Source organism: Channa argus, chromosome 2 (assembly GCF_033026475.1).
Source record: "Channa argus isolate prfri chromosome 2, Channa argus male v1.0, whole genome shotgun sequence".
NCBI lineage: Eukaryota > Metazoa > Chordata > Actinopteri > Anabantiformes > Channidae > Channa > Channa argus.
The window spans coordinates 31,352,280-31,368,419 of NC_090198.1; the positions used below are offsets into that span (position 1 = coordinate 31,352,280).

Here is a 16,140-nt window from a genome sequence, read left to right on the forward strand (position 1 = left end):
ACTGTTCAGTAGCTGTTGGCCTGCTGATGTGATTGAATGAATAAAAATGTCCAGGTTTGGACAACATTCCAGAGACACAGTTTGTTTGGTTCTTTCATAGTTAATTGGATCAAACCAAAAAAGTAGCACCAACAGCCGTGACTAGAGGTGTCAGAGAAACAGGAGTCCTCCTTTACACACATGACATATTCAGGTTCTAACATTGCTCTAGGTCATTAACCTCTCAGGTTAACTGTAATATTGTGCTAAATCAATTTAAATTAATGTCTTTAGTTAATGGTGCTAATATTTAACAGTTTCTAAAATGACTGGTAGAACAGGAAGATACATCACAGCCATTGCGACTTAATCTAACCAACACAATCAGGTAGAAAACTAACTAAAATCACTTTTAACTCCTATCAAGTTACTGTGGCCAGATTTGATCCTAACCAAGTTATTAGTGCACAGGTAAATGTGAAGTTTACTGAAAAATTTCTGAATATGAAAATTAATTTTCTCTTCCCCTCTCCTCTCCTCAGCTGCAGTACTCTGGTTTGTTCCGTCATGAAGGCTGGCCTCTGTGTCTCCACGAGAAGGTAGTTGTTCAGCTCTGTGCACTAGACCAGTGCCTCCTCCATCCAGGTGACTTCTACCTGCTTGTTTCTTCTGCTGCTCCTCCTCCTCCTCAGTCTCACAGTGCCTCCTGCAGCGGTAGTGTTACCTCCCGCCCCCGCCTGCTCCTGTGCAGCTTGTCGGCTGGCAGCCGTCATGTGGAGCAGCAGGAGGTGTCAAAGATAGCCCTGCAATCCCTCTTTACCATGGCATGGCTGGACTCTGTTAACACAGAGAGGGAACAGCGAGGAGCATCCAGGCTGGACCGCTGCCTCTTATCAGCCAATGGAGATGTCTTCAGGGTACCCTGGGAGGACCTAGTCTATCCACAGTTTATCAGCTGCCCCCAGAACTCTGATGTAATTAACACATCACATGACCTTTGTAGTAAAACAGATGCCTCAAGACAGGACACAAAGCAAATCCCTTCTTCTGTGAAAACCAACCATTCACCAGCAAGCAGTGACGGCGAAGATTCGGAGGGGGAGTATGTGGAGCTGACAGAGCTTCCGCTACCTCGCTTCTCCCCACAGAAAGGCTCCTTAACTCAGTCAATCAGCCAGCAGCACCGAGCCAGGACCAGCACCACAACACACACACCTCCACACACCAACACACACTCTACTGCAGCACCCTCAATCACCAAGACACACTCTGCTGCAGCAAACACATTTCCAACCATCAATGCACGCTCTGCTGCTGGGCCTTTTGTGGAGGTCAGTTCCTATACCAGGCTTTGCTCCACCCTCATTGAGGATTCATGTAGTCCTGTCATCCTCACCCCCATCTCCTCCTCTACTCCGCATGAAGCTTTGGGAGTCCCCAGCAGTTACATGGAGCAGCAGAGGTTACAGAAGCAAATACGAGGTACTGATTTATCCAGGAGTCTAAACACTGAATCGGAAAACTGCAAAGAAAAGATTTTGGTGGAGGTAGTAAAACAGGGGGAGAAAGAGGAAGAAAGGGAAGACGCAGCGCTAAATAGGAGCCAGGAAAGAAAGCTAAACATAGCAGGGTCAATTGATGAGGTTGTGGAAAATGAAAAAAAGGAAATGCAGCAGCAGGAGGTGGAACAGTTGGAAGAGACTAAGTGTAGAAGGGATGAAAATTTACTGCAGCACACACACATTGATGAAGAATTGGAGGATGAAAGTGAAGAGTCAGAGAAAGCTGGAGAAGACGAGTTTGATGGGTTTAAGGAAGATGAAGCAGAGGAGTTGGAGGTACAGGAGGAGGTTCAGTTTATAATATTGCTGCAGAGTCAGGAAAGAAGGGAGGAGGATGATGTGATGAAAGACACAACAGGAAAGCAAGACGAGAATGAGAGAAGAGGTGGAGAAATGCATGTTGAGAAAAATGACTTATACTCTGAAAATATCATATTACAGACACACTCTGAGGACTTTTGTTATGACAAAAATATGCTTGTAACAGTCCCTATATGCTCTAATTCTAAAGACAATGGACAACAGTTAGATTTCAGAGACTCCAATAAGCTTAAAACACATTCTCAGGACTCTTATTCTGAAAACGGACTACAAATACACTCCAAGGAGTCTTATCCTGAAGACAATGGGCAACAAATCGAATCTGAAGAGGCCAATAAACCACATACATTCTCTGAGAATGTTTATGCTGAAAACAACATACTACAAATATACTCTGAGGACTCTTATTCAAAAAATAATACTCTAAAAAGACATTCTGTGGACTCATATTCAAAAAGTAACAGGCTAGAAAGACACTCTGAGGACTCTTATTCGACAACCAGAGTCCACAAGGATTTAGAAAGGCAACAACCAGAGTCTGAACAGTCCAATAAATTACAACCACAATTTAATGAATCTTATTGTGAATACAACACACTAGAAAGAGATTCTGGGGGCTCTTGTTCTGAAATCAACACACAAAACAAACACTCTGATGAATCCTCTTTTGAAAGCATAAAAAACAAACCCTTTGAGGACTCTTGTTCTGAAAACAATGGACAACAATCAGAATCTGGTGAGTCCAAAATTCTGCAAACATACTCTGAGGGCTCCTATTTTGAAACCGGTGCACAACAACCAGAGTCTAGAGTGTCCATTATACTACTACCACACTCTGTGGAAAATAATACACTAGAAAGACAATCTGAGGAATCATATTCTGAAGAAAGTAGGGAACAACCAGAATCTGAACAGTCCAATAAACTACAGAGTCCATTTGATGAATCTTATTGTGAATGCAACACACTAGAAAGAGATTCTGATGGCTTTTGTTCTGACATAAACGCACAAAACAAACACTTTGATGACTTGTATTCTGAAAACAGTATAGAGTCCAGTAATCCACAAACAAACTCTGTGGACTCTGTAGAAAATAATATTCTAGAAAGACACAGTGGGGACTTTTACTCTGGAAAAACACAAATCATACACTCTAAGACCTCTTATTCTGAAAATGGCACACTGCAAACTAATTCGGAGGAGTCTGATGAGTCCAGCACATTGAGTGTGTTCTGCCCAGACATGGATCCAGCCTCAGTCGGGGCTGAACCTGAGAAATCAGAAAATGGACGGAAAAACCAAGAGGAGAAGAAAGACGATGACAAAGAGGAAGAGGAGGAGGAGGTTGGTGCAGGAAGAACTGCAGAGCTTCACTCTAAAGGTACAGAAACTACTTTGTCCTCCTTATTCCTTTTTCCTCCTGCTTATCATCCCACAAATCATCCACCTCTTTGTCTCTTCATGTCTCACCACCTCTGCCTCCCATTCCTCCACTAAGTGGTTGATTTTACCCTCCTCTTCCTTGACATCACCTCCTTCTTCCTTCTTCCTCAGTAAAAACAACTTCAGTTTCTTTTCTAACCCACAACAAAGGTGACCGGGTTAATGGGTGAACTAATCAAGATCAAGTAGTTAGAAGACCAGGAACTCACCGCTCTGTAACCTGAACTGGTCAGGTGAATGTAAAGGTGGTGGGATCTGCCTTTATTTTTCACTTTATTTTACAAACCAGCAGGGGTTGAATGTACATCACTAAAAAAAGCCACATGCTCCACACACTTCTTTTTATATATATTTAACGGCGGTGTTAAGCTCATATCTAATGCACCTGCATCAAATTACAGGATGTCATTAAGATTTACTTGTTATCTATTAATTAAATAATAATCCAAAGACTATTAAATTCAGCACAGATTTGTGTGTCCAAATGTGTTATCTTTATCAGGACCAGTTTGAGTTCCCACAAAGACAGATAGACTTAAATGATGAGAACATCAACTCTTGTTGTCAGTTCTTCAGAAGCTGGTTTTAGTCCTCGTACCATAACTGTAAATGTATAAACGTGGTGCAGGTGCCTCAGTGTGTTTTCATCTACAGGCCTCAGCCCCAAGCTGTATACTGGTCCCACTAAACCTGAACCAGAACCACCAGCAGCCTCTCCACAGCTCTACCAGTCCGCTGCTCCCACAGTCCCAGCCCATCTCTCCCAATCCAGTTTCTACAGTGTGCTGCTGAGCTCTGGAGCAGTCTGTCTACCTGGTGAGAAAAACTTAAACCTTATGTTTAACACAAACATACCTGCAAAAAGGTTGGGGAGGAGCCTTCTGTTAGTTCCTGACAAGAAACTGATGCATTAGACATAACTGTAAAATAAAGGTCTAGGCCAACAGCTTGGTCCTTTGTGTTCACATCAGTGATATGATCAGACAGATTTATTAGTTTGAAAATCAGCAGAAAAACAAAAGAACAGAATCAGTTTCACCACTAAACAGTCAAATAAATATGAGGCTTACTGTGCTTTCCCAATGTTGTGGTGTCATTGAATGTATCATATTCCTATGTCTCCTTCAGGAACCAGAGACAGAAGTGGACGAGCTCTGCTGACAGTCTGCACCAGCAGTTCCATCTGGTCTGACCCTGACTGTGACAGTGCAGAGCTGCTTGGCCTCCTACTCTACTATATCTCCACTCTCAGGTACACCCCCGCCCCCCAGTGGTGTCTCGGGTAACCATGCAGGTGTTCTCCCTCTGACCTATTTGTGTGCAACAGGGAGGAAGTACGAACATTGGGGCTGATGGTGCTGGTGGATGCCCGCAGAGCTGCTCCTGTCCCCACCCTGTTCTCTGCCCTCAGGTCTCTGCAGGTGAGTGTAGAATTTTCTGCAGAACTGAACATGTTGTAGTATGGACTAGAGTTACTCTTGATAAGTAGAGGGGGAAGCCATGAGCTGCTGTTACACTCTGTTCTGTGACCTGTAGCAGAGCAACATCCAGTTCAACTTCAGGTAACGTTTAGAGCATCAAACAGCAGATTTACTGAAGTGATCTATAACTGAATGATGAATATGATGCACACTCACTCACTGTGCAGGTACATTTTCAGACAGGTTGTGTTTAGGGCTCTCAATCAATTAAGATATTTAATTGCAGACTGTCAATAGTTAGTACTAAATAGTCATATTTAGGTTTGATCTACTCAGAATTTGTGTATGTAAAGTGACAATTTTAAAGTTTCATTACTCTTATGGGGATAGTAATAGAGACATGGCACTGATGGTAGATAAAAATAGTCCAGATATTAATAATTGGGTAAGGTTTAAAATTATTATAGAATTTAATCACTCGCTGATCTTTTTTTCCATTCCATTTGATGTGATTTCCTGTTACAGCTGGTAGAGGGAGGGAGGCAATTTTAGTGTGGAAGCTGTTAATAGACTCCATCAGAACTTGCTCACTTTAGTTTAAGTTTTGTGACATATCAGGCACATCAGTAAAAGAATTGACAAGCCGAGTTTCTTACCTTAGGTGGGATTTGTGATCCACTGCTTATAACCTTATAACCTCCTTTTTTAAACCACTCAGTTCACTCTTAGAGCACAAATAAATTGGTCAGAATTCCAACTCAGGGTCACTCACACTGCCGGGATCTGCACAGCTGAGGCAAAATGTTGTTATCAACATCAAATAAATAATGGGTTTAAAAGGAAGTTGGGTTTTCATTTAACACATTAATGTTGAGACCCCTACAATCCCCGGTCCCGGCTGTGTCTCTGGGCAAGACACAGAATTCCTAACAGCCCATTCCCATCCCCGGCTGTGTCCAAGCCCGGTAAAAATTGGGGAGGGTTGTGGAAGGGCATCTGGCATAAAAACTGTGCCAAATCAACATGCAGACAATGATCCGCTGTGGCGACCCTGAACTCACGGGATAAACCGAAAGGACCCAAAAAAAAAAAAAAAAGTAACAGAAGTGTCCTAAAATAGAGAGACAGTCTATCTAATTTCTGATGTGACCATTGAAGTTTATTTCACTTAGGACACAACAACAAATTTTAGACACACATCATAAACTGATAATAATCAAAGATCACTCTTCATGACCCCCCATTCTGTGTTTTTAATTGAGCATGTTGATCTGTTAACCGTTTGCTTTGCTTTATGTCAGTTGCATCAAATCACGTCATAAAAAAATAGTTTCAGTTCAGACCGAAAATGCACAAGTTGCATTTTCCAGATCTCATTCTGGCCTGCTCAGTTTTACCTGTCGTTAAATCCAGGGTTCAGGTGGATGTGGAGATATTAATGGTTGCTTTCTAGGCAAAATGTACCAAATAGCCAAATAACATGCTAAATATTCTTGGTTGGATAAAAATAAACTGTACAGGCTCAGTAAGTTAGTTTTTTTTTTACTCAGTTAGTTTTTAACCTCACACCATTGAGAGTGACAGGTGAGATTCCCTTGTTGTGTTACACCTGATCTTAATTTCAAAACTAGATGTTCATGGTTGATGCTCTCTCTGCTTATGTGTGTTTGTGTGTGTGTGCATCCATGCAGGAAGACACACCAGGCTCCATACACACTATCTTGCTGCTGGTTAATAGCAAGGACACGTCTTTACCTCTGGACAAACCTGCACAGGTAACATCTTATTACAGACTCATCGGACAGGTAGAGCACTTCTTGTTCATTAACACTGTGTGTGGGTGTCTGTCTGCAAGTGCAGGTGGAGGTGTTGAGCTCTCTGAAGTCTGTGCAGAAACACGTGGAGGTTCATCAGCTTCCTGTAGAGCTCGGAGGAACCTTCAACTTCAGTCAGAACAGCTGGATCTGCTTCAGATCGGTTAGTGCAAAGTGACACACTCTGATTGGATTCCCAGGTGTGAGTGGTACGGTCGCCCCACCTGTCCTGTCCTCAGATATATCCTACAGGATAAATCTTCTCTTTGGATTTTCAACAACAGAAAGAAAATTTATTTTACCTTCCATTGTTTTTGTATCAGTAGAAATGTTTTTTTGTTTTTATTTTTGAGCTGACAGTTTCATTCCAATCAGATATTTTGTGGTTTTATAGTAATATAAATTATATTACTAGCAGTGTTTCCACTAGAGATTTTTTTATACACGGTGGCAAGAGGATAATAGAGGTTTTAGATGCACACACAAAAATATTTTGGGTATTTATTTCTCATGCAGCACCTTTTGGTTGGTAAATTCCATGTTCCAAGGGTCAAGTAAAACAAAGGGAACATTAAGATGTATTTATATTACAAATTTTACTTCTCCTGTATTTTTCTCTGGGGACCTCAATTAAAGAGCTCTGGGATGTTCCAGATGTTCCAACAGATTGTTTATGCTGGTGAAATATACAACATATATTCCTGCCAAACCTGTCAGTTGTTAGAGACGATGTTTATCATGCTATTTTCATAAATATTGCTTAAAAATGTATTATAATAAAAAGAAGTTTAACATTCTTCTATTTAAACTTTGTTTTAAATTTATGCAGGCAACAAACTGGTACTTACCCTCGGTAGTCTGATAAAATCAGATTAAAATTTAACATCCCATCTATAAAAAATGTTTTCGGTTATGTGTGGACTTGGTTTAACAGCACAATATCACATTGTCAGACCTAATGTCACTGCTCTGCATTGGGAAAATTACATGCATCCAGTTTCAGGTCGCACACTTCTGTTGTATTGATAAAAAGTCCTTCTTGCAGGTTTCTTGGAGGTGTGACCTTGTTTGTTTGTGTTTTAGAACCTAACCGCTGTGTAACGATCAGTATAGACATGTAAATCAGAGAAATCAAGCAATTAGTTCTTGCTAACACCGCTCCTTCCCTTAATTCACTTACTATGTCACTACAGCTGCTCTCCCTCTCACCGAACTGGGGAGGATGGGACAATTATATGGTGTTTAAGTACAGCAATGGACAAATCGTATGGCCTTTAGTAAGTCAATAACGTCTGTTTTTACAACGGTTGGTTTTCATCAAAAAGAGAGCGAATGTAGGACAGGCAGTGAAATCTGCGCACATTATTAACAAAAATGGCTTTCGCATCCCTTCGTACCTACCTGTGATACATTAAAAGGAAGCATTGTAACATCATTTTTTGCCTGTCGTGTAAGCAGGGCACGGGGTTTGATTGCCATGGCAGGCCGCCATGGTTGTTCCAATGTAGGGGAAACACTGTACTGGTGTTTGGACATATTCTTTACAATTGTTTAATTAATCAGTCAAAAAAGTTAGTAATTCCATAAATAAATAATAATAGTTAGGTGCAACCCTGTTGTCATGTTATTTTTTTTCCCTTCTATTTCATGTCTGTGTATGATGGTGGACTGAACCGTCTGTGCTTTTCGTTGTTTTTCTTTCGTGAATGCAAAGAAATGGGAGTCATGGCATTAAACAAAAACCATACAGCATGCTGTAAAGAACCACCCATGACAATTATCTTTGTTTCTGTGTATCAGAGGATAGAACAGCTGAAGAGGCAGTGTGAAGACATCATCAACCTGCTACAGGAAACCATCAACTTCCTGCAGAGCACACCTTTACCTGCTGTTGCTGAGGTAGCACACACACTGAATATTATTCTATCCTTACAAAACTAATTGATTGTTGAAACAAAAATATATTTTTCTTTAAGTAGAGTGTAGAGCAGGAAGGAGAGACAGAGGTCTGTCCCTTAAAAAAAAAAAAGCTCACCTGAGTCCTAATGGTTTAACAATTCAACACTGGGAATCTTCAGTAATATTTTCAACTTCCTTTCTAATGTAGAATAAGATCTTTATCACTTTCACCATGAGTTAGGTAAATATGTAAAAAAAAAATAAAGGTTAAAATGTCTTATCTTTTTAGTAAGTGAACAGCACTTAAGATGAACCTCACGTCTCTCTTCCCATTGGCTGTCAAAGCTAATGGCCCCTATTTGTTTAAACCTGTCCAGCATTCAGTAGGACTGTCCCATCATGCCCACTGGTTCCAGCTTTCACTAAAAGCTCCCCCATCTTGTCTTCTTGTGTGTCCCAGGATGCCGATCAGTTGTTGTCCAGGTACAAGGCAGTGATGTGTAGCATCCTAGAGGACACCCAGTTGGTCCAGCTGCAGCAAGAGGGTGGGGCCTCTCTTTCGAGGCTACGCAGGGAGGAGAGCAGCATTAGCCTGACAAAGGAGTACCGGGCAGAGGTTGAGGCTGTGTCGCGTCTGTATGATCAGGTGGACGAGCTCCTGCACCGCCTGGTGACACTGTCCAATGCCAGGACTCGGGAGCTCAACTTCATATTGGACTTTAAGAGCCTGGAGCAGGGCTTCACAGAGGTTAGTCTGAGTGCACTCACCTGCTCAGGTGACAATAACTTACAGAAAAAGTTCAGACTGTAACCAGCTTGACAGTCCTGGTATGTGATGACAGAGATTGTCTACTTCACGCTTATTACTGGTTCATCATAAACACTATGTGGAACGGAAAATACACTCAGACCAGGTGATATGTCCCCCTCCCAGCTCATTGGTGTTTGAGTTAATTTAGAAACTTTGTCTCTGTGACAGAGTTAGTCCGGCAGAGAGCGCAACTTTTGTTGATGCTTTTACTCTTCTGTCTTTGACAATAGTGTCACTGTTCAAATATGTATGGAACCAGTTGTAATTTACTAGTTATTCATTTCCCCATTTCAGCTGGTCAAGGGTCACATTCCATTTTGGTTTAACACAGTTTTGGCAGAATTCTATGAGTTTAACAGTGTGGTCATGACAGTGGTTTTAGTTTATTTGAACCACAGAGAAACTAAATCACTGTAAAAAGTTCCGCAGTTTGTATCAAACTGAGTTTGAACCATGTTAAGAATCAAAATATATATTTCTCTGCCGATGAGGCTGGAGAACAGTTCCCTTCTGGTCTGCCTCTGAAACAGTCTAAAAGTAAACATTATCACAGGATTTACTACATGCAAGATTAGACTGATTAGACTATTGTAGTTTTAGACAGGTGTTCCTAATAAAGTGACAACTGCATGTACACACAATTTACCCTGTGTAGTTGGTGTTACTATCCTGGGGCGGCTATAGCTCAGTTGGTAAAGGTTGCTTATGGACCACAGGGTGAGTGGTTCGATCCCTGGCCCTGGCTATATGTCGAAGTGTCCCTGGGCAAGACCCTGAACCCCTAACAGCCCATTCCCCCTCCCCAGCGATGCAGTGCCGGTCCAAGCCCGGTAGAAATTGGGGAGGGTTGCGTCAGGAAAGGCATCCGGCGTAAAAACTGTGCCAAATCAACATGCGGACCATGATCCGCTGTGGCGACCCCGAACTCACGGGATAAGCCGAAAGGAGAGTAGTAGTTGGTGTTACTATCCTGTAATGGGCCTGAACAGACACTAACCAGAAAACTCTGTGTTAATTCTTCACTTCTCTGATGCTGATTTACCAGTAATAACGAAATGGTTTGAACACAGTAGAAAGCACTAATGAAAAAGGAAACTGTGTATTGCATGTGTTCATATTTTTAATCTCTGTGTGTGTGCGTGTGTGCATGTGTCAGGTGAGGTCTTGGCTGGACGAAGTGGGCGAGGTCTGTCTGAAGAGTCTAGAAGAACCTGCAGATTCTCTGGAGCTTCTCACCAAGAAACAACAGGAATTTAGGGAATTCTACACAGCTGCCTATGTATGACACACACACAAACACACACACACACACAAAACCTACAGTAAACCAACAACTAAGCTTTATGCAACTCCGTCTTCTCTAAAGACCATTAGTGTTAACCTCAGCTCTTGCCTGACTCTCTGTCTCTGCAGGATCAGTGTAAACGAGGTGAGGCCCTGTTGGCTCGTCTGGAGCAGTGGGAGGACTTGTCGTCAGCTGACCTCCAGGTATATGAGGTCAAAGTTCACTCGTTCTGGGCTCGGCTTCAGGATTTCTCCCAGCGGATCAATTCCACATGGCGGAATGTAGATCAAGCCGTACAACTGTACCGCTTCTTAGACCAGGTACTGGTTCTGTTTCTCTACCTGTTGAAACTACCCTTTTATGTTCCATCAATTAGTTTGTTAGATTAGCAAATTACAGGTTCTACTCTGATGAAATTATTGCACAAACTTGCAAGCAGCACAGATCTTCTTCTCCTTTGGGCTGTTCCCTTTCAGGGGTCACCACAGCGAATCATGTGCCTCCATCTAACCCTGTCCTCTGCATCTTCTTCTCTCAAACCAACTAACTTCATGTCTTCTCTCACTCCTTGATGAAATCTCCTCTTTGGTCTTCCCCTAGACCTCCTGCCCGGCTTCTACCAATATATTCACAGTCTCTCTTTTGAACATGTCCAAATCACTGCAATCTGGCCTCTCTGACTTTGAATGAACTGTCCCTCTGATGTCATCATTCCTGATTCTGTCCATCCATGTCACTCCCAAAGAGAACCTCAAAATCTTAAGCTCTGCTACCTCCAGTTTTGTTTCTTGTCTCTTCTTTAGTGCCAGTGTCACTAACCTGTACAACATCGCTGGTTTCCTAGACACAGTATATCCACCTTCCTTCTCTGCATCATATCAACCAACTCTCTACCCTGTCATAGTCCCAACGTTCAGTCACTACTGTCAGTCCTACACTCTTGGCTTTCCTCTTCTCTCTCTGTCTATGAACAGACCTTCATCCTCTCCTCCTTCAATCAACAGTAGCCCAATAGGTCAACAGCACCGGTGGCGGTTGTTGTTAACCTGGGTCCCGACCGATCCAGTATGGAACTCATATTTGGTGTGGAAGTCATGATTTGCACGTTTAATTAGGCATGTGTTTTCCTTTGGATGCCCTTCCTGACACAACCCTCTGCATTTATCCAGCTTTGGGACCGGCACAAAAAGACGCTGTGTTGTGCCCCCTTGTGGTTGCATTACACCATATATTACAACTAAAACAATTTTTTAAAAAGTGTTATTTACTATCTAGGTGGAGATACTATTGAGGTTAAGAACTTCCTGGTGTGGCCTCAGTATTGACTAAAGTTTCTCTGTTCTCTGTATGTGACCCAAGTTGTATAACACTAAGTTATGTGACTAAAATATCATTGCATGCATATAAGCTTTTGATGACATAAGATTTAGAAAAGATCTTATATAATAAAAATTTGACAAGTTAAATGGGATGATACTGGAGTTTTTGTTTTTTGTTTTTTAACACGTTGCTAAATGTTAGACTTGATTCAAAGACCACACCAAGGTACTTAAACTGTTCCACCATCTAGACTCTCTCTAGACTAAGACAGATAGTTGAGGGCCTTCTGCTGTGAAAAAATATACAAGATGTAGACAGCAGTTCTGTAGCCAATGGGACACTGGCACCGTAGCTCCTGAAAGTATTGCATCAGCTTATTGTTTTGTTTTTGCATGAGCATACAATACTGTGTCATCGGCTTATAATTTTATTTTGATGTTTGGACAGACATTTGGTATGTTATTGACATAATGACTAAATAGGATCTGCGCAAGTATTGAGCCTTCTGGGACTCCAGCAGAGCAGATAAGCTAAGATGATTTTATTTGTACAGCATGTTTTCTGTCTGATAGGTATGATTCTGTCCAGCAGTGGGTACTTTTAGAAAATTTTAAAAAAGTTAATTTTACAAACCACATCATTATTTATGGTATAGCAAGCTTGTTTTAAAACTAAAATCACCTACACAGCCACCGTGGCCTAACAGACTTTTTACATTCTCAAGACAGGAACACATGGCGGTTTCTGTAGAGTGATGTTTACTAAATGCGAACTGCATTATGTGGAGAGGGGTATGACCACCAAGCAGTGGTCAGTTAACCGTGTGATGACGCACTTCTCTGCTATTGTTGATACTATTGGTAAAATAATTATTGGTCTGTTTTGTCTTATCTCCAGCCTTCATGGCTGGGATATCCCTAGCAGTCTTCCATGTCGATAGTACTTTACCCTGTTTTTTGTGGATATATTTATCAGATGTGCAATTGGGCTTGCGAGAGCCTCATTATTGAGCTTTAAATGTGTACCTGTGAAACCAAATGCATCTCTGGTTTTCAACTTTTTATAGATGAGATTGTTTTTAAAACCACAAATATATATATATAATAAATATATCTTGTATACTGAATATTTGTTTACTAGCGTCTGGAGAATTGTATGAGATGTCTGGACATTTAACACGCGTTGCCAATTCCTCAACTGGGCTAATGAAATTGTGTACTTGGAGTTAGATTTTGGTCATGGTAACTGTGAAGGACAGAACAGAATATATTCAACAGCAACAAGATAACAAATGATGTGAGAATGACACGGACAAAAGCCTAACCCTAACCTATTCTTAACACAACTTCTGGTGCAGTGGTATTCAGTATTATTAAATGTCTTGTGTTAGCTTTTACTAACTTCCACTAATGAGTCCTTCATGTTTTCCTCATCCATATGTAACAAGTGTCTGTGATGTAAACGACCTGAACTATAGTTCAGTGTCCCTGACACTGTTGTTTTTGTTCTACTGTTACGGCTTCTGTTTTCTGTTTTCAGTGTTTCATGTTCAAATACCACAAAGGAGCTTTTCCTCTTCTGCTCCTTCATGTGCTCCTCCTCCTTCTGTTTTGTACTGTCTATGCGTGGAACATGTAGTATAAAATTAATTGAATCCATGTTCTTGTTTGTCATCCCACATGATAAAAAATAAAACTCTTCACTGAACAACAATCAAACACAGCTGAGGGCAGATCCAGCTGAAAAACCAGTCTTTATTTAAAGATAAAAGTGAGAGATGCTTTGTTGTGTGTGTGACATCCCCCGCCCCACAGTCGTCCTCCTGCAGGGAAACTGACAGCTTGTATCAAGGCCAGAGGGGAGAAGGGTGAGGAGGGGGGAGAGCCTGTCAATATTGTTTTGTATAGTAGACTGTAAAGGGGGTGGGGGTCTTTGTCCATATGAACATGGGTTCTTTAACAGTTCTGTAATACTCCTTTACTGTCATTTTTACTTTGATGTGGAGATTTTAATTAAATTAGGCCAAATCAGTCAATCTGATCAATGAATTGGTTAAAAAACAGCTGATCAAATATTTAAAAAAAAACTATAATCACAGAAATCATTTTATCTTATTTACAGCTTTGTTTACTTGGTGGACTAAATAAATACCAGACACACTGTCAGATCAGCAACATGTAAGGCTCTATATGATGTCATAGGTTTGTCTCCTGTCAGAACCTGGAGTTGTTCAATGTGTCTTAAGGCCAGTCGTACTTTATGCATCCTCTCTGTTGGGGACCTTGTGCAGGCCAAATGTGTGTGACAGTTTGCAGTCCTGGTGCACCAACTGCACATGTGCCAGGTTAACTCAATGTGTGTAGGTGTAACTCATTCACAGTTAATAGGCTTCAGCAAGTTTTGTGATGATTAATAAAGTTTTGACATTACTAAAGAAGATTTGTCAGGTGAACGACTGCTCTGTCTTATTGATGCTGATGTCATTTGACTTAGTATTTGATTGAAACACGAGGTTCAGAGATGTTTCACTTCATTTCCACTGTGACAAACACTCACATTCTGGTCTTATTGTAGCCGTGAGGAAATTCACACACACGCACAAACATACACACAGAGTCACAGTGTGAGAGTCTGCTGTCGGCTGGAAACCTTATATCTCCATTTCATGGTTTTCTGAGGAAGAAAAACAGAGAAAAGACAAACAAAGCCGCTTTGGTGTAAACATATGTGTAAAACAGGCACATGACAAACCTACAGTTTACTGTCTGTGTTTGGGGTTTAGTTCAGGTAACACTTTAGTGTCAACTTTTCCCTCCTTCCTCCTTTCACTCCTTTCATTCAAGTCTCTGTTGCTGTGGTGACCCCCCCCACCCCCTCTCTGTCTCTCTCTCCCTCCTGGGACCGCCCAGCTGCCATTCAGCCTGTGAATGGGGTGGGGGTGTGTGTGTGTGTGTGTGTGTGTGTGTGTGTGGTCGGGATGCCGTTTTCTGCTCAGTTCAGTCAGGCTGCAGCTCATCAGCAGGATACAGCGAGGTACAGTAACCTTTACACTGTGTGTGTTTGTGTTTGTGAGAGAGATGAGTAGTTGGCGACAGTTTGGCTCCACACTGATCATTGCTGCTCTGCTCATCTTCCTGTGTGTTTCCCTGCAGATAAAGTATAACTTTTCTGTGTTTAGGCTGTTTCTGAGCTGTAGGGTGAGGAATCAGAAAACATTTTTTAGAGATATAAAAACATAATTTTCTTTGCAGGTACCTCCTAAATAATAGCTGTGGCACTGTCTTGTGATTAGATAAGAGCCAGTGAATTGTAGTTAGAAGATTATTATTTACAGATGAAGTGTTGGGATGTAGGATAATGATGGTGTATGTTTTAATACACACAGATGCAGTGGATGGATGTTCAGTATAAACAAGGGGGATCTGAACAGGGACTGGTGGAGTTTGTGCAGTTACAAGCTGTGTAAGAATGATGGTTAAAGTGAGACACAGTGTAGCTCGTGCCTCATGTACAGAGATAACTCGCTGATAATCAACACAGTGCACTCAAGTCTGTTGACAGCACTTAACCAAACTCTATGTTGCACCGTTCCATTTGGGATGTGTATGAGAACACATCAAACCAGTAATTTTATGTCTCCATCCTTTATGTGGATGAGTAAAAGCATGTAGTGAGTATAAAGAAGGGGTTTTAGCTGACATTACTGTGTTCAGAAGTCACAGGTTCTAGTACGTCGTAACTGAAATCCTGGTTCATTAGCCTGACAGATGTGACTCTTGACAGCAGTGATTTCTCCATAATGCAGACATGTCTATGGAGTGTGGTCTGGATCCTGGCAGATACGTACTGTACATCATTCAATTTCCCATATGAAGATTTGATGTGTCCCTGATTCCACTGTTTTCTCTGTTAATCGGTATTTGAACATTAGCAGAACATTCTTCTTTTTCTCTAGTCCACTTCTCTACTAATAACGTTAATAAAGTTTTTAAAAAAAGTTAATTCCTAAAACGTGGCTCACGTCTTTCATACAGAAAGCTTTCATCAGAAAATGTGGTCAGTATAAAAATGTGTTGCCTTTAAATCATCATGTAACAAACAGTGGAGTCTCAGCAGTGTCTTTGATCCTCACAGAGAACAGTAAAGCTTTTTGTGTCTTTAGTTTCTACACATGTTGGGTCTTTAGCTTTATACCAAACCTGACTGGAGCAGGTCTGTCAGTCCCCTTATTACAGACTGTCCTGAGTCCAGACTACTGTGTTCTCAGGCAGACCACGTGTGTTCA

General features: G+C 41.4%; 1 protein-coding gene across 9 annotated transcripts in view; it reads left to right on the forward strand.

Annotated features, from left to right (window-relative positions):
* The window catches only part of plekhg4 (pleckstrin homology domain containing, family G (with RhoGef domain) member 4), a 47,287-nt gene that overhangs the window by 16,095 nt on the left and 15,052 nt on the right, over nucleotides 1-16,140 (forward strand). For 8 of the 9 annotated variants that reach the window (XR_010912129.1, XR_010912130.1, XR_010912127.1 and 5 more), the window contains exons 3-12: nucleotides 522-3,243; nucleotides 3,960-4,121; nucleotides 4,434-4,557; nucleotides 4,633-4,726; nucleotides 6,418-6,501; nucleotides 6,587-6,703; nucleotides 8,341-8,439; nucleotides 8,900-9,187; nucleotides 10,407-10,529; nucleotides 10,664-10,855. Coding sequence is in view for 3 of the 9 variants with exons in the window: in XM_067492276.1 (XP_067348377.1) it covers nucleotides 522-3,243; nucleotides 3,960-4,121; nucleotides 4,434-4,557; nucleotides 4,633-4,726; nucleotides 6,418-6,501; nucleotides 6,587-6,703; nucleotides 8,341-8,439; nucleotides 8,900-9,187; nucleotides 10,407-10,529; nucleotides 10,664-10,855 (4,005 nt within the window). In the remaining 6 variants the exon portion in view is untranslated. The remainder of the gene's footprint in view (nucleotides 1-521; nucleotides 3,244-3,959; nucleotides 4,122-4,433; nucleotides 4,558-4,632; nucleotides 4,727-6,417; nucleotides 6,502-6,586; nucleotides 6,704-8,340; nucleotides 8,440-8,899; nucleotides 9,188-10,406; nucleotides 10,530-10,663; nucleotides 10,856-16,140) is intronic. The other variant, XR_010912131.1, reaches the window with a different exon arrangement.